At 37.4% G+C, this 18,858-nt stretch overlaps 1 protein-coding gene across 1 annotated transcript; it reads left to right on the forward strand.

Annotated features, from left to right (window-relative positions):
* Positions 1 to 386: 386 nt before the first annotated feature.
* On the forward strand, positions 387 to 11,661 carry LOC127515664 (adhesion G protein-coupled receptor G3-like). Its single transcript, XM_051899546.1, has 5 exons — positions 387 to 398; positions 3,470 to 3,706; positions 6,818 to 8,436; positions 8,533 to 8,813; positions 10,589 to 11,661. Exons 1-3 carry the CDS (start codon positions 387 to 389, stop codon positions 7,148 to 7,150), a joined length of 582 nt encoding a protein of 193 aa, XP_051755506.1. The 3' UTR covers positions 7,151 to 8,436; positions 8,533 to 8,813; positions 10,589 to 11,661.
* Positions 11,662 to 18,858: the final 7,197 nt, after the last annotated feature.

Below are 18,858 nucleotides of genomic sequence, written 5' to 3' on the forward strand. Positions count from 1 at the left end.
TTGCAGTAGTTACATACGATTCTGATGAGCAGTTTAATGTAATGTTTTTCATTTGTTCTTCTGACTGTTTTATAAGACCATCAAACCTGTTCTTAAGCCCTTACTCTTATATAACCTGCCTGTCTGTGGTTGTGTATTCACAGCTGAATAATTCTATAATGTCCCAAGTCATACGGATTGAAGTTCCTGGATGTGACACTGTGAAGTTGAATTCGACCAATCCTCTTATAATACATTTTCCAGTCAATAATTACACAAATCACACAAACGTAAGCATAGCATACCTTTTCAAATTTTCTCAAAATGCCCAAAACATTTTATTAATTTGTCAATTCTGCTTTTCTGTTGATATTCACAGACAAGCTACATATATTCCTGTCAATACTATGATGAACAAGGTGAGTTGGAATTAAAGGGATAGTTCACTCAAAAATGATAACTGTTATCATTTACACCCTTGTGTCTTTCTTAACCCATGTGCTGTTTGTTTATTTATATATTTATTTTTTGAAGAATCTTCATGCAGTTCTTTTTCAATAGTTCATAGTGTGTCAAGCTTCAAAAACATCAAAAATTCTTTAAAAGTATCATAAAAGTGGTCTATATGACTATATTTTGAGTCGAACTGAGTGGAATTTATTCACTGAAAATTCTGTTGTGTGCTGGTAATTTTTAAATTTCATTCACACCCATATGCATTCAAATATGGACCCTTTAAGGCTGGTTCACACCAAGAACTGTAACTACACTGTAAAAAAGAATTGTTGGTTTAACTTGCAAAAGTAAGTTTCCTGGTTGCCTTAAAATTTTGAGTTCATTGAAATTAAAAATTGAGTTAATACAATAAAGGCGACTGGTTTAATCAACAGAAACTCAAAATATTATGTTATCTGAACCACATTAATTATCTAAGTTGATTTGACAAAAGAAAAAATGTTGTGATAAATCATGAAAATTATTTTTTACACTGTATAATGATAGCTATATTAGCACGCAGTCGTCCCCTTGTGAAAAAGTAGTACACTTTGGCATACTTTTAAAAAAAAAAGTACTTATTACAGAAATAACATATTTGAGAAGAATATACTTAAGTACAAAATGAAATTAGTGCTTATGACATTTAATTACTTGCCATTTACAATTAAGAATATTTTTGACCCACTTATTTATATACATACATACACACATATTTATATGTAATTCCATAATTACTCTGTAATTCCAATATTGTCTCTTAAATAAGGTTAAATGTCCTTCTTAATATAATGATAAAGATTTGTGGTAAAATAAAATGTACTTTAATGTAATTTCTATTGAAACTTTATGTATATTTGTAATGGCACATTTTTCATGATGAAGTTGCAAATTAGTACATAAAGCATGACAAGAATATTAAAAGAATATAAAAAAAAATTAAAAGAATATGCAGTAAATTTTTTAATATTGCAAAGTGAAAGTAAAGTTTTTAAGTGTGTTAAGAAACATAGTCATTACAGTGCCTACACAGGGATAGTTTACCCAAAAATGAAAATTATCCCATGATTTACTCACCCTCAAGCCATCCTAGGTGTATATGACTATCTTCTTTCAGATGAACACAATCTGAGTTATATTTAAAAATGTCCTGGCTCTTTCAAGCTTTATAATGGCAGTGAATGGGGGTTGAGATTTGAAGCCAAAAAATGCATCCATCCATAAAAAAAATATCCATATGACTCCAGTGGGTTAATAAAGTCCTTCTGAAGCGAAGCGATGCATTTCTGTAAGAAAAATATCCATATTTAAAACTTATAAATTCATATAACTAGCTTCCGGTGGTAACCGCAAGTCGATTTGTGGCGGAAGAGTATCCTTTAACCTGATGCACAACGTAATGACGAACATGGAACGTGGAGGCTCAGAGGACAGAGCAAAACAAATCACCGGTCACGGATTATAAGTCTAAAACGAGAAATGTTTAAAGAGAAATGTTGGAGGATTTTGATATAAGAGAAGAGGAGTTTGAGTTTGTTGCACAGCCCTATTTGTTTAAACTGCGAGAGGCGTCTAAGGTCATGATACTCCCACATCCTGCGTCATACATCGCATCAGTGGATTACTCATTTGGCGCAAGTCGACTTGCACATTCTGCGTACAGTCGTCTGCCGGATGCTAGTTATTTGAATTTATTAGTTTTAAATATGGATATTTTTCTCACAAAAACGCATCGCTTTGATTCAGAAGGCCTTTATTAACCCCTTGGAGTTGTATGGATTACTTTTTTTTATGGATGGATTAATTATTTTTGACTTCAAAACACGGCCCCCCATTTACCACCATTATAAACCATGGAGGACTAAGAATATTTTTAAATATATCTCCGATTGTGTTCATCTGAAAAAGATAGTCATACACCTAGGATGGCTTGAGGGTGTGTAAATCATGGGATCATTTTCATTTTTGGGTGAACTATCCCTTTAAGAGGCCTTTTGTTTCATCAAAATTTCAAGATTTGGGCTACACTGTAAGCACACTTCTTTTTCACAAAGGTTACATTGCATGCTGCTTTAATGCTCGAGCTCTTTAAAGGATTAGTTCACTTTTAAATGAAAATTTCCTGATAACTTACTCACCCCCATGTCATCCAAGATGTTCATGTCTTTCTTTCTTCAGTCAAAAAGTAAATAAGGTTTTTGATGAAAACATTCCAGGATTATTCTCCTTATAGTGGACTTCAATGGTCTCCAAACGGTTGAAGGTCAAAATTAGTTTCAGTGCAGCTTCAAAGGGCTTTAAACGATACCAGACGAGGAATAAGGGTCTTATCTGGAGAAACGATCGATCATTTTCTTAAAAAAATACAAATGTATATGCTTTATAAACACAAATGATCGCCTTGCAAATGCTTCCGCTTTCTGTATTCTTCAAAAAGCTTACGCTGAATGTCCTACACCTTCCCTATTCAACTTACAGAACGAACGCAGCGCCAGTTCCGTTTTTTCCGTAAGTTGAATAGGGAAGGCGTAGGACATACAGCGTAAACTTTTTGAAGAATACGGAAAGCGGAAGCATTTGCAAGGCAATCATTTGTGTTTATAAAGCATATACATTTGTATTTTTTAGAAAATGAGAATAAATCATAACATTTAAAAATAATCATGACATTTTTAGTTTTTAGGTGAACTATCCCTTTAAAAGTAGTGCTCAACTGAGCATTACTACATACATTATTATTATTATTATTTTACTAAAATGTATTTAATTCACATGGAATATGTAGGAAACAACACCTGGAAAGCGGATGGCTGTAACACCACTCAGCTCAGTGATAATGTTGTGGAGTGCTCCTGCAATCACATGACCCCATTTGCTGTGCTTCTAGTGAGTATTGAGCCAATAATCAAGGGCATTACAGAAATCATGCTGTGCTGGTATTATTTTAATTTAATTATTTTCATTTAATTTAATTTCCCTCCTTCACTCTGAATAGGTTGATGTGATTAATATTGATGAACGCCAGTGGGAAATCTTGTCATACATCAGCTACATTGGCTGCGGTCTGTCTGCGTTCTTTTCTGCTTCCTCTGTCTTGTCATTCATTTTCAACAGGTGCTGTTTTTTATATATAAATGCATGTATAATCTGTGCTTTGATTCACATTATTCTTAACACTGATACCAAGAGTATGCATATAAACTCATCAAAGCCAAAGATTTATTTACAGTGGGTTACAAAAAAATGCAAACAATACTAGTCAGAAGTTTGGAATAATTAAGAATTTTTTTGTTTGTTTGTTTTGTTTTTTTTTGGAAAAAATGTCTCTTATGCTCACCAAGGCTGCATTTATGAGCGTCGCAGTTGAAGTCGAGTGTTATGCTCTCTCCCGAATGCTTCTTTTCACCTCTCCAGAATGTAAATGTGTTTTTATGTCTGGTTAGGATTAGGGTTGTTGCAGGTAAAGAGGTTGGGCATTACCACCTCTTCCACCTGCCGCCCTTCCTAGTTCAAGATGGACTGTTTACAGAGGAGAAGTGGATATGGCTGAGATTGCATCCCACTTTCCTCATCTGTTGCCCTCTCCAGTACTGGGAGTATGAAGGTAGTAGCGATGTGCTTCCTCTGTATTCACATATAAATATTCTGTTACAGAAGAGGACAGCGGGCAATTCTGCTACTCGTGTCTCAATACCTCATCGGTCGCCTCCTGGTGGTAGCGATGTGCTCACTCTGTAATTGTATATAAATGGGTTAGTATAAAGAAGGATAGTGAGCAATACTGTCGTTCGCATCCCACTTTCTCATCTGTCGCCCTCTCCGGCTTGGAGTTTAGAGGAAACATCAGTTCGCTTCCCTTGAAATCACATTCTTATGATTAATTCATGGAATATGGAAACAGCGCTATTGCACTTCCCTTGGGAAGCAAGGAAAGAGGCTGTTCACAGAATAGGAAGAGTGGGCATGACCACTAGTAGCATCGTACCTTCCTATGTGTCATCCCCTCCGAGATGATAAGGAGTAATTGGCTGACTGATCATAAAAAGTTGTCTTCGTCACCTTAGTTGCCCACTCTCTGTCCTCCCTTCCAGCATTCTGTTCTTCCCAGAACTGTAGGAAAGGGCAACCATCAGCCGATAAGGGCCACTTGGTAGGGAGTAGTTCGGAGAGGGCTATGGCGCCTGCTCTCTCAGGGTTTGCCTCAGTCAGCTCCCTAGGTCATGAGTCAGTATATCGTGTACATGAATTCGGGCAATGGTAAGGACTGTAAGGATCCTGGCTCACTACATTTTGGGACAATGATGGTGACATGACAACATCCTCAATAGCGCTTTTACACTGTCGGGCCAGTGCAAGCCAGGGCTTTCAACGGGCCGGGCTGGGCTAATAGCCTCAGACCTGTAGCATTGTAAGCGAAAGTGGGTTTTGAGCTAAAATTATTTTTTAAGTCTTCAATGCTGATGTTAGCTGGTATATGAAATCATCCGCGGCGCTGCCGTCTCCAGACTCAGATAAACTCTTTTTGTTTGTAACTGAGCTGGCCCGCTTTGGACCAAGGTATTCGGCGGGCCAAAAAACCCTGGCCGTTGGTAAAAAACATTGATTGTTACATATACCTCCAACATTTCAGTCATAAATGAATTATAAATGTTAGCTAGATTATGTTCAGTACCTGTCTAGCCATGTATGTTTATGCTGAAATATAATTAAATAATGGATTGTTTTTTCAAAACATCTACCGCGTGTCATTAGAGTTATATTTTACGTTTCAGAATTCAGGTTTTCACTGTGCATTGTGGGACTTTTCAGTGGGCGAACGTTTCAGTGCACTGGAAGGATTTTGCAATTGAGACAGCCTTTAAAATGGCTGACTCCCTGATCAGTGCCCTGACTACTGAACTGGGGAGCTGACTGAGACACACCTACAGTAGCCCGGTTTACACTGGAGGTAATAGCCTGAAGGGATTACATTGGCTCCTTTCCTAGGTGACCTGACTATCAGGTAGAGAGCTTCCCTAGAAGTTTGGCACTGAAAGTCTTTTGATAATAGGACACTTCAAAGGAAGAAGTGTTTGTATCGCCACTGGTGTCCTTCCTCTGTGGCCGCTCTAGCTTGGAGGTAGGGTGTTGGCAGGCTAGTGTCGACACGCCCTCTTGATGGTCGCTCCACTCCCGGTGCTCTCTCGCCAGGCTTCCCGAAAGCACTTTCGCTATTTCTTCCTTAGGTAGAGAAGGCAGTTGAGAGAGCTCTCTCCTGAGGCCTCTATCTTTTCAGACAAACACAATCCGAGTTATATTAAAAATGTCCTTTGACTCCAGGGGGTTAATAAAGACCTTCTGGTGTGAAGCGATGGGTTTTTGTAAGAAAAATATCCATATTTAAAACTTTATAAACTAAAATAACTAGTTTTCAGAAGACAGCCTACACAAGTTGACTTGCACCAAAAAAGTAACTTCTGACATGATGTATGACACAGGATGTAGGAGTATCGTAAGCTTAGACGCCTCTCACGGTTTAAACAAATAGGGCTGTGCAACAAACTCAAGCTCCTCTTCTCTTATATTGAAATCCTCCGATATTTCTCTTTAAAAATTCTCATTCTAGACTTCTAATTCGTGACCGGTGTTTTGTTTCGCTCTGTCCTCTGCACTTCCGTGGCCATCAATGCATCAGGTCAGAGATTACTCTTTTGGCGTAAGTCAATTTGCATAGGCTAAATTTCAAAATGACTAAATTTAATAGTAGTAGTTTGCATCACTGGATATTATTGTCAGTCGCTGAATATTTCAATCATAAAACAGTAGTCAAATATTATACGTTTAGCTACTTACTCACCACGCACTCTTTCACTGCTAAAACGAAAGCGTCACATTGGAATTCACACTCGTCTTCTGTGAACAGTAAGCCCTGCCTTTCATTTGATTGTTTAGTTTAGTTTTCAAAATAGGTAAAACTTGCACATGAACGCCCTCTCATTTTGAAACTTGAATGCGATGAGCTCGTAATCACGACTTCAGAAGTGGGAATTATCAAATTTCCGATAACACGTGAAGGCAGCATTAGACCGCTAAGGCAGACCAGCCTAAAAATGTAACATTTAAAACTATTTTTGTCACCCTAACAACAAACAGAGCAGTGCATAATGGAATACAGCAGAGCAGCATCAATAATATCAAATACTGGGGGGGAGACAATTTGGCCATTACTAATTATTGGGGGGGACTTGTTTCCCCGGTGTCTATGGTGATTACAGCCCTGTTGTAAAATTATGTGCTACCCAAAAGTATAAAACTTTTCAGCCTTGATGAGCATAAGACACTTCATTCAAAAACAATATAACATAATTATTCCAAACTTTTGACCATTAGTGCATGTGCGTTTCTTAGGAAATCAAGGGCAGAAGTGTCCAGCAGCATCCATGTGTCTTTGAGTGGCGCTCTGTTTCTCCTCAACATCAGCTTCATGCTCAGCGAATGGGCTGCCACACTGACAGAGAAAAAATTCTGTGTGTTTATCGCTGTGATGATACACTACAGCCTGCTGAGTTGTTTCACCTGGATGGCTGTTGAAGCCTTGCATCTGTACCTTCTTCTCATCAGAGTGTTCAACATTTACGTCAAGTACTACATGGCCAAGTTGTCCCTGATCGGATGGGGTGAGTATAACAACATATAAAAATACAGCAGCCAAAGTCTCACTTTAATGTCAGTAAAAATCATGTTCACAACACATTTTACTTTCGTAATATGGAAAATTTCGGAATGAAATGGGATATTTGATGAGAAAAGGTGTAGGACTTGATTTCAACAACTGGGGTGTTTCCTATGAGAATAGAGGAGGTGGCTGGAAGGAAAGGATAGAAAAGGGATTTGTGACAACAGATGATTAAAAATGTAATTTAAGAGGTAGAGAAGTTTATTACATTGTAATAAACATTAAAATATTTATTTGATGAAAGATTACAATTTTTGTTGTGTTCTTTGGAATAATGTGCAAGGATTAATCATGCACTTTAAGACCAGGAATATGTGCAACAAATGTAAATAGGTTCAATTTTGATTCCACATCACTTTAAGCTGTTAACTTTTTGAGCATAGACCTGATAATGACATTTTCAACTAACATTGTCGTAAAACTTGAAAGCTTTGGAACACAGTTTGGTCTCAAATAACATTCAGCTCCCCTCTCTGGAAGTAATGGGTGGAGCTTGACCTTGTTATGTTTAGGGTTAGGGTGTGGCTGGACCTTTAAGCTCCACCCATCTAAAGAGGGGGACTGGATATCAAGCTCCACCCACTGGGTTTGCAATGAGCAGCCTCTCAGAATAAAAGAGCTTTCAGTAAGATTTTGTTTGGGTGCAGTACCAAACTTTCCACTAGATGACCTCCAGGCTCCATTGGTGGACCATATAAGGAGCGGACACAGCTATTTCCCTATATGGTTTGAGATGTTTGTTAGTTCACATATTTCTTTATGTAGTATTTATTTAGGTTTCAAAATTAAAATGGATGTTATCTTTTGAACTGAGATTTCTACTGATCTTTGCATGATTTTTACATTGTTATTTTATAATAATGGTTTGAACTTGCCTTGTGTACTCGTCACAAATTAATAAATTACTATTGCTATGTCATGTCTATCAAAAATCACCAAAAAAAAAAAAAAAAAAATAGAGCTTTCCAATGGCATACAGTTTGTCAAGATTAGTAAGGTTTACAATGGGTTAAAGCCAGTGACAGTTTACAAGTTAAGTAGTACGAAGTAGGCACAAAGACTCAGACCAGGACTCTACAATACTAGAAACATAAAAAACAATGATTGTGGTGGCTCATCCTGCGATTTTTCCTCTTGACAGGAGTCCCTGCTGTTGTTATTGGAAGTCTGCTGTCAATTCATATCAGTCGTCCTATATATGGCTCTAAAAATGTGACGTTATCAAATTCTAATGCAACAAATTCAGTGTGAGTCCTCACTTTATTACTTAATCTTTTCATTTTTAGCTTGCTTTTAGCTCTGTGTTTATTAACCTTTAGCCTTGTTTATTGTATTTTGTACAGTTGTTGGATCACAGAGTCTTTCATCCTGTATGGCGTGAACCTTTCCTACTTCACCGTCGTATTCATGTTCAATTTAGTAGTCCTAATCACAGTGTCCAGACAGATCTTTAAGCTAAAGCAAGTGGAGAAAAAGAAGCACAAGATAATACCAGTGAAGGACGCGGGCACAGTGCTGGGACTCATGTGTCTGCTGGGTACATCATGGGGTTTGGTCTTTCTTAGCTCTGGATATACCAACTACCCTATACTCTACCTGTTCTGCATTTCAAATACATTGCAAGGTAGGTTTATGCTTAATCATAATCTATGATCCCTTCCACCTATTTTTATGCAATTTTTGGGATATCGGCAGTGCTTAAAGTGGAAAAAATAAAGTGTCAGTACTCACCAAAAGGGGGCAGGGCTTTGTTCTTGGGGGCGGGGTTATAGGGGGGTTGTCTCGGTTGCAAGGGCGTAGTTTTGGTTTGAACATTGGGGAGTTGAAGTGCGAACCGTATAACAAAATGGTCTTTTGCAAAAAGGTCCAAACATGCAAATTGGTTGATAACATAACTGCAATAAAGCAGCCTATAGTTAACAATCATTTGTATACAAAATGCCATGGAACGTCAATCTACCTTTACTTAAATTTTCTTATACTGAACATGTTAATTTCCTGTCATCTCTTGGAATATCTCAAAGCCAGGTTTTTCCTAATATCTGTCATTATTAACAGAAAACATTTTACACATGGGGAAAACCAATTGTTTAGTAAATAATTCAAGAAGGTTCATATTTTAAAGCTCTTTTTAACTTGTACTCAGCCTTTAAAGTAACATAGTTCCTCGGCTCCTCGTTACCATGCTTAGGCCAATGTTAAAGGGATAGTTCACCCCAAAATATGGGGATATATATCATATGTTATAATATAAGTATCAAGATCTTATATAAGTACTTTTTTTGCAATAATATTGCAATAATTTTTTATTAATTTTGGTGACATTTTTGACAGTTCCTTGTTGATTTCTGACCCGGCACAACAGTAACAAAATAAATTAAATTAGAAATAAGTTATTGATTGCATTTGAAGCAGTAAGTTTTACATCCAATCAAATTAATGATGTTAACAAAGAAATATCGTAACGTGTTTAATACTGCAAAATACGCTCGATGTTACAGTCACTGCCCTTGCCATCTAGAATAAAAGAGAACACATTTGTAAATGACTTTACTTGGACCCATTGTGTGAGCTGTCTCTTTAATACAGCGTGGTTTATATACATGTTGCTGCTTATTGGGCTGACATTTTTGACACACCCAACAAACAAGAGAAAACGTATCTCAAACCCCGTTGAACACCATTTCCAGGAAACGTATCGTTCAACCTGGAAACCGTAGCAAAACGTTGCGCACCGGTTTGAGCTCGAACGTGCCCCTGGATAGCCTGTCGCATAAAAAAAAACTGGATGGAAACACCAAGATGTGCATAAATTCTAAAAATTTGCATAAAAAACGCATGCGCTCAATTAAGGCAGATCATTTTTTTTTAATCCAAAAAGAAGACATGCACATAAACTACACATTTACCGAAGAAATCCCTTGATGTGCAACAAAAAAAATCATGTGACTGTGCCTCACCAGATGACGTGATTGCATAACTGGACTAACCAGCAAACCAACCAATGTTGGTTTGATCATGCTGAAATGCCTGAGCCAAAGTCTATTGCGTAAAGTTTATTGCATTTTGTCTGCGTGATCGGTCAGTTATGATGTGTGAAAAAAGAGCCACAGTGGCTTTCCTGATTGCAGCAACGTCCATTTTTATTATATCTTGTACCGATTTCCCAGGAAGTGACGTTTTTGTTCTCTCACATGGGATGGAAATGGTGCTTTATTCCCAAATGTTTTATGTAATATTACAATTTTGTGCATAAGTTAAATTCGCAACATTGGATGGAAATATAGCCTAACTATAGAACCATAGTGGAGGTAAAAAAAGAGAAATCTGAATGTTGTAAAATGTAAATGTTTTCTAATAATATATTAATACGGTTGCTTTCAACTTTATTTTTTGCAGGGGTTTCTATCTTTCTGTGGATATTTCAGACAGCAAGGCCAGACAAACAGAAAGCAACTCATACCAAGTCTTTATCCACTGTGGACACCTTACAAAAGGAATAGCCCATGCCTAACATTTACCAGATTGCGATCCTACAACCAAAATGGGCTAGGCTCAATAAATAGCTTGAGTTTTTTATGGCTGCATGCTAGTTTTATTGGGAAACCTGTCTAAAAACAATCTCTGTTTTTCTTTAAAAAAACAAAAAATATTCCATTTGGTGCCACTAGAGGCACAAAATTTTGCATGCTGTGTCTGAAATCGCCCTTTATATTGCCTTATACAGCGGACTATTTCAAAGGGACAACCATTTCTAACCATAGTGGACATTATCGAGTACACTCATTCAATCCCATAATGCACCACAATAACAAGAGCAACCCCCGGTATATACTCAACAGCTAGAGAAAAACCATAATGCACTTCGAAGGCCCCCGATATACTTCAAGTGAAATCAAAGAACAAACTGGTGTGACGTCATTTAGAATGAAATCTGGCCGAAATGAAGTCCGTTTGAGTTTGTTTCAGTATTTTGAAACAGCTCACCAAAGCAAACTTCAAAAAAAGTTTGTGCCATCTAGTAAACACCTTTAAACCGCCATTGGTCCATACCAATTGTGTATAAGTGGGTGTTATTAAACTGGTTTCAGCCCTTAAAGGATTAGTCCACTTTCAAATAAAAATTTCCTGATAATTTACTCACCCCCATGTCATCCAAGATGTCCATGTCCTTCTTTCTTCAGTCGAAAAGAAATTAAGGTTTTTGATGAAAACATTCCAGGATTTTTCTCCTTATAGTGGACTTCAATGGACTCCAAACGGTTGAAAGTCAAAATGGCAGTTTCAGTGCAGCTTCAAAGGGCTTTAAATGATACCAGACGAGGAAGAAGGGTCTTATCTAGAGGAACAATCTGTCTTTTCTAAAAAAAAAAAAAATTATATACGTTTTAACCATAAACGCTCGTTTTGAGCTAGCTCTCTTCTTCTTCTTCTCTATTAGAATTCCGGCAGTGTAGACACTGCTAAGTGTATTACTGCCCTCCACAGGTCAAAGTTTGAACTAAATTGTCATATACAATATGCTTGTGCAAGTATATAACAATGAGTTCAAACTTTGACCTGTGGAGGGCAGTAATACACTTAGCAGCGTCTACACTGCCGGAATTCTAATAGGGAAGAAGAAGAAGAGAGATAGTTCAAGACGAGCGTCTATGGTTAAAATATATAAAAGTTATATACTATATAAAAGTATATAATTTTGTTTTTTTTTTAGAAAATGACTAGATAAGACCCTTATTCCTCATCTGGTATCGTTTAAAGCCCTTTGAAGCTGCCCTTCAACCGTTTGGGGCCAATTCCAGGATTGCTAATCCTGGAATGTCCACTATAAGGAGAATAATCCTGGAATGTAATCAAAAACCTTAATTTATTTTTGACTGAAGAAAGAAGGACATGGACATCTTGGATGACATGGGGGTGACTAAATTATCAGGAAATTTTTATTTGAAAGTGGACTAATCCTTTAGGTGACTGAATGTCAGTGGGCGGGGCCTATGATGTGATGATGTAAAACTATTCGTCAGTGTCTTGCTCTGGAGGCAGTCACATGCAAATTTATTTGCCCATGTGACGTCACAGATCACGCAATATCAAAACGAGCTGTTTTTGGAGCTTGATTAAATAAATGCTTTGTTTATAACAAGGAGGACATTTTAAGCTATGAAACTTGCAGGATGTTTTAATGGTACAAAGACTTATATGCTAAAAGATCAAGGCAAATTTGATTTTTCATGTCATGACCTCTTTAATTGTGTTTTTATGTCTTTACCTTGTGAATCTTTTATAGTTGCTTGGGAGTATTTTTTCATATGGAAATTGTGTAAAATTGTATTGTCAATATTTGTTTTTATGGTCTTTTAGTGGCATTTCATGTACGAAGTGCTATACAAATAAATGTTTATTTTATTATTATTATTACTATTACTAATGTATGTATAGTGAATGATAGTATAGGAGGTGATTTTATATATATTAGATGAAGGAAATCAGGGGTGGAGAACTATCCCTTTTAAAACAGCAAACAAGAAATTACTTCTTGAACTTTTCTAAGAAATTAATCTTGAACTTTAGAGAGTTGCGAGTGTTTCCTTTGTACTGGTCATAGTAAATTAAGGTAATTTATTTTTTCCTATACTGTACATTTCCTATACTGTTCATTGAGCATTTACATTTACCAATAAATCTACAAGTCTAAAATGCTGAGTTCATGTGTGGGATTGTTGAGCAATACAAAAATACAGACAGCACTGTGATTCCAGCGAATGCATGAACTGATAAAACATTTACCCAGATTGAATACAATGCAAGTTGCCTTGTTTAGAAGTATCTGCCAAATGCATAAAAGTATAAATATACAGCGTATTTTGATGTTAAAATGTTGGGGGAAAGGCAACATATGTGGAAAAAAATGAAGGGGTCTGAATACTTTCTTGGAACGTGTAGTACATATAATTGTGTTCTGTGTTTTATTTTGAATTTCATGACATGATTTAAATTCTATGGGTACATATCAACTTGTGTAACCCTAGAACTGGTAAAAACTGCCTCAAAATCATCCATCCTCATTCAGCTTGTCGTGCAGGTCCTCATACTGCGTGACGTTAGTATGCCAATGTAAAAGCTATAGTTCAGAACATTTGCATCTCAGGAAAATGAACAGCCCCATAAGATATTTAAATATCCAAACACCAACACGCAAACAGTTATGACAGAGACAGTGTTCTTCTATTTCCTCATTAAAGCTGTCACAATGCAAATTCTGTTGTGGGCTCAAATCTTTTAATACTTTTTGTAACCTATTACCCCAAATAATGCAATAAATTATCCAATATTGGGACACTTCTGTTCATAGATCATATTAAAATGATTAGCCTATTTGTGAGCTAGTTTGAGTTAAAATGCCAGAGACTAAACGCTTCAACTACTTCTGTTAACTAATTTTTGTTGTTGTTTTCAAAGGTATGTTAGAATTAAAGTTTGCACACTAGAAAGACAGCACATACTCAAGAATAAAGAGTGAAAAGGGAGTGGAACACTGGCATGCATGAGAATAAAAGAATAAATGTCTTTGTTGCCGTCTAGTGTCTGGTAAAGGGAACATTAAGATCTAAATCTTTTTTTTTTTTTTAATGAAATATTTTCATTTTAAATCCGATCTCTTCAGATCATCATATCATAGAGATTTTAAGGTTGGCTTTATTCACTTCGCCCAGCAAGTAAATGGTGCAACCCTATGAGTACCTTTTTAGTGCACTTTAGTTGCAGAACAGCCTACGCCATTAGCCATGTATCACCCCACAAATACAAGCAGCAAACTTAAAGGATTAGTTCACTTTCAAATGAAAATTACCCCAAGCTTTACTCACCCTCAATCCCTCAATATGTATAGTGAATGATAGTATAGGAGGTGATTTTATATATATTAGATGAAGGAAATCAGGGGTGGAGAACTATCCCTTTTAAAACAGCAAACAAGAAATTACTTCTTGAACTTTTCTAAGAAATTAATCTTGAACTTTAGAGAGTTGCGAGTGTTTCCTTTGTACTGGTCATAGTAAATTAAGGTAATTTATTTTTTCCTATACTGTACATTTCCTATACTGTTCATTGAGCATTTACATTTACCAATAAATCTACAAGTCTAAAATGCTGAGTTCATGTGTGGGATTGTTGAGCAATACAAAAATACAGACAGCACTGTGATTCCAGCGAATGCATGAACTGATAAAACATTTACCCAGATTGAATACAATGCAAGTTGCCTTGTTTAGAAGTATCTGCCAAATGCATAAAAGTATAAATATACAGCGTATTTTGATGTTAAAATGTTGGGGGAAAGGCAACATATGTGGAAAAAAATGAAGGGGTCTGAATACTTTCTTGGAACGTGTAGTACATATAAAATCCTAGGTGTATATGACTTTCTTCTTTCTGATGAACACAATCTGAGTTATATTCATAAATATCCTGACGCATCCAAGCTTTATAACGGCAGTGAACGGGACCGACGAGTATGAAGCTTGGAAAATGCATCCATCCATCATAAACGTACTCCACACGGCTCCGGAGGGTTAATAAAGGCCTTCTGAAGTGAAGCGGTGTGTTTGTGTAAAAAAAATATCCATATTTAACAAGTTATGAAATAAAATATCTAGCTTCCGCCAGACCGCTTTCCATATTCAACTTACGAAGAAAGTGTAAAGCCTCTCGCAGTTCAAAACACTTACGCTACATCCTACGCCTTCCCTATTCAACTTACGGAAAAAGCTTAGTTGGCGAGACGCCAGTTCCGTTTTTTTTCGTAACTTGAATACGGAAAACGGTCTGGCGGAAGCTATATACTTTTTTTTTTTTACACATCGAATCGCTTCAGAAGGCCTTTATTAACCCCCCAGAGCCATGTGGAGTACGTTTATGATGGATGGATGTGGATGGAGGCACTTTCTTCAGCTCATACTCGTTGGTATCGTTCACTCCCATTATAAAGCTTGGATGTGTCAGGATACTTATTAATATTTCTCTGATTGTGTTCATCAGAAAGAAGAAAGTCATATACACCTAGTACGGCTTGAGGGTGAGTAAAGCTTGGGCTAATATTTGAAAGTGAACTAATCCTTTAATTTGAGAATAGACCTATGCATTTAAAAAAACAATTTACCAAATTTGAGCACCAAACAATCACAAATAATTAGGCCTACCGAGTGCATTTATGCAACATATAGGCCTACAGATCAAAAAATGAAACAGAATTTGTCTTCTGTTTGAAATAAAATTTTAAAAGATTCTTGAATTCCAAGAATATTACCGAATGAAGTACAGAAAATGCACAACAAAAAGGTGAATGTTCACACAAAAAAGATGGTAAACATTTTCTTAAAGAGATAGTTCACACAAAAATGGGATGAAAAAGCCATTGTTTAGTTAAAAAGGTTTAAAATATTCATATTTTTCAGACCTATCATTTCGTTTCAGAAGGCATTTATTGTATACTGTGAATTCATGATGGCTGTTTCATTTTTATTTATTTATTTATTTATCTGGAGCATTAGTATTTCAGAACCTAATTACTTGCATTAATGGACTCAAAGAGATGGATTATTTTTCTAAAAATCCTTGTTTGTGTTTATTTGGTTAAAAAAAAAAAAAAAAAAAAAAAATCATACATCTGTGATGAGCCGTGAGGGTGAGTAAATGATTTGAGTATTTTTATTTTGTGTGGACTATCCCTTTAATAACTATTTTCAGTGGTTCTCAGATTTTATTAGGTTTTGAATGGCATGAGGGTGAGTACAGAAGTATTTCTTTACAGCCAATGAAACCCATTAGGCCAATAGGCAAATTCATTCAAATGTCGCCGTTAATAATTTGCATTTGATTAATTTGAATGGTATATTCATTCATTTTTTTTTTTTTTTTCCATGAGACCAGGGGTCAGTTCAAATTATTGATTTATTAATTTTCCATGCCTGTCTGTCTCTCTGGCCCCATTTACACTAGTGCGTTTTCGTTTTAAAATGCAGAACTTTTGCTACGGTTACATTTACACTACTCCGGAAACTGAACTGCAATCTTTATTGGCTTTGTTGTCATTTTTAGCAGCCATTGTGCAGTTAAAGGGTTAGTTCACCCAAAAATTTAATTGTCATTAATTACTCACCCTCATGTCGTCCCAAACCCGTAAGACCTTCGTTCATCTTTGGAACACAAATTAAGATATTTTTGATGAAAACCGAGGGTATCTGAACCACACATAGGCAGCAACGTCATTGCAAAGTTTGAGGTCCGCCGGTTTGCCTTCTTCCCATAGTGCATCCTGGTGCCATGTGTTCCCCAGGTAAGCGATGCACACGCACCCGGCCATCCACGTGATGTAAAAGAAAACGTGATTCATCAGACCAGGCCACCTTCTTCCATTGCTCCGTGGTCCAGTTCTGATGATCACGTGTCCATTGTTGGCTCTTTCGGCGGTGGACAGGGGTCGGCATGGGCACCCTGACTGGTCTGCGGCTATGCAGCCCCATTTGCAACAAACTGTGATGCACTGTGTATTCTGACACCTTTCTATCAGAACCAGCATTAACTTCTTGAGCAATTTGAGCTACAGTAGCTTGTCTGTTGGATCGGACCACACAGGCCAGCCTTCGCTCCCCAAGTGCATCAATGAGCCTTGAAGACCCTGTCGCCGGTTCACCACTGTTCCTTCCTTGGAGTACTTTTGACAGATACAGACCGGGAACACCCCACAAGAGCTGCAGTTTTTTTAATGTTATGCCTGATCAGTGTATATATATGAACACCTCTAAAGTAAACTAAGCCTGGAACAGAACCTGCTACGGAGCAGGTTATTTTCAGAGTGTAAGTTGCTATGGCTACTTACATACCCTGAAAGTTACCTCGGTTAACTTTCGGTTTTGGAACCGAAGTTGAGGTAATCCGCTTACTTACTCTTAAACATACCCACGTATGTCACATAACCTGCTTTCTGGAATACCCCCCAAAACCAAACCACAATGAACAAAACACATGCAGACAGTGACGTCTGCGTCTCTGTCTCAAGACAGCACAGGCGGGCCGCCCACTGTCTGTGCACTAAATATCTAATGCTTATTGAATACAAAACTGGAAAGTGCATTTTCAAACTAGTGAGATCAAACTTCTATCGGATCGTTTTGGTCTATCGGATCACAAGTGGATGCTCATGATGATCTGAAAAAACCCTTAAATTTACCCACACACAGACCTTCCCCTTGAAGAAATCAGGACAGAAGTGGTTGAAAGTGGACAAAAGAGACAAATTAAAATACCAGGTGTAAACAGGTATGTGTCTGCCTCGTTGTGATCTGATCAATCAAAACGCATCTTATGCTGCGTTCCAGGAAGTTTTTTGAGCCTGTATGTCTCGACTTCAAACCACGACTTTGTAGCATTCCAGGCAAGTCGACGCCAAACTGCCTGAGTGTAAACAAACCAGCATGACGGACCGTACGGGGCTTATGCTCATTTACAATCATTTCTATCACCAAAGGTGCTTACTCCTTGCTTATTTGAGGGAAACGGAGGAGGAAAAATGGTGCATAAGGCAAGAGAAGCTCTTATACCTTATATTTTACATTATTTTACCATGCATTTGCGTAAACACCGCATCCGTAGGGGCTGCCATTGTTGTTTCGCGGGCTATGTGACGTCAGAGTGCGGAACTGGGAGTTTTCACAACAAAACCCGCCCAATTGCTACTCAAAACTAGCCCAATCGTGTTTCGGGGGGTCCCCCGGTAAAAATCACATTCTGAGGGGTGAAATCCACCTTTTTGGCAGGGTTCCCCTGGTAAAATTTGCATTCCATGGGCTAAATATCATGTTATTTGGGGTCGCTTCAACCCGCGGACATGAAAAACAACCCGCGGCAACAGTGTTAAAGTAGCGCAATTCCACGGGAAAACCGCAGACTGTCCTATTGTGACATATATCTGAGCGAAAAGAGGCTTGTTCGAGATGCATCGGTGCTGCGCAGTCCGATCGGCATATGACATCAAAGAACTTTGATCGTTCTGCGCAGCACCGATGCATCTCGAACAAGCCTAAGGCTTCTCAAACAAGAAAAAATGTAGGGCGGGACTTAATTTTGTCCATGGGGAATTGACTGGATGTTTGGATCATTGTGGTTTGTGAGTGACAGGTTGCCCCGCCCTCACGCCAGTGAACACGTCCTCTGATAGAAGTCGCTGCCAGAGGGAAGGTAAGTTTTTTTTTTTTATTAAAGATTACGAGGGCAGATGAATTAAAAAAAAAAATGATGTGCACAGATAAATAATTTATAATGAATACTGCGATATTCCAAAGCAAAATACAAATAGACTACCTTTACATGTGCACCAATAATGCAATTATTTCTCAGAGTAAGGTCTTAATCACAGATGTTTACATGACATGAGCAGAACTCTTCACTCCAGTTTACAAGCAATTTTCATTACTCTGATTATAAGTATGGTTATACCACACTCTCAGATAGGCATACAGTATGCATGTTAACAGCCTGTTCAGGAAAATCCACAAACATCATAATGTATGTTGATGATCGTCATAAATATAAAGTTACGACAAGGCTTGTCATTGTGCTCTGCTGTCAGGGAGCTCATTGGACGTGTCTGAAGCCACAAAATTTGAGTCTAG

Source organism: Ctenopharyngodon idella, chromosome 7 (genome assembly GCF_019924925.1).
Source record: "Ctenopharyngodon idella isolate HZGC_01 chromosome 7, HZGC01, whole genome shotgun sequence".
In the NCBI taxonomy this organism is placed as follows: domain Eukaryota; kingdom Metazoa; phylum Chordata; class Actinopteri; order Cypriniformes; family Xenocyprididae; genus Ctenopharyngodon; species Ctenopharyngodon idella.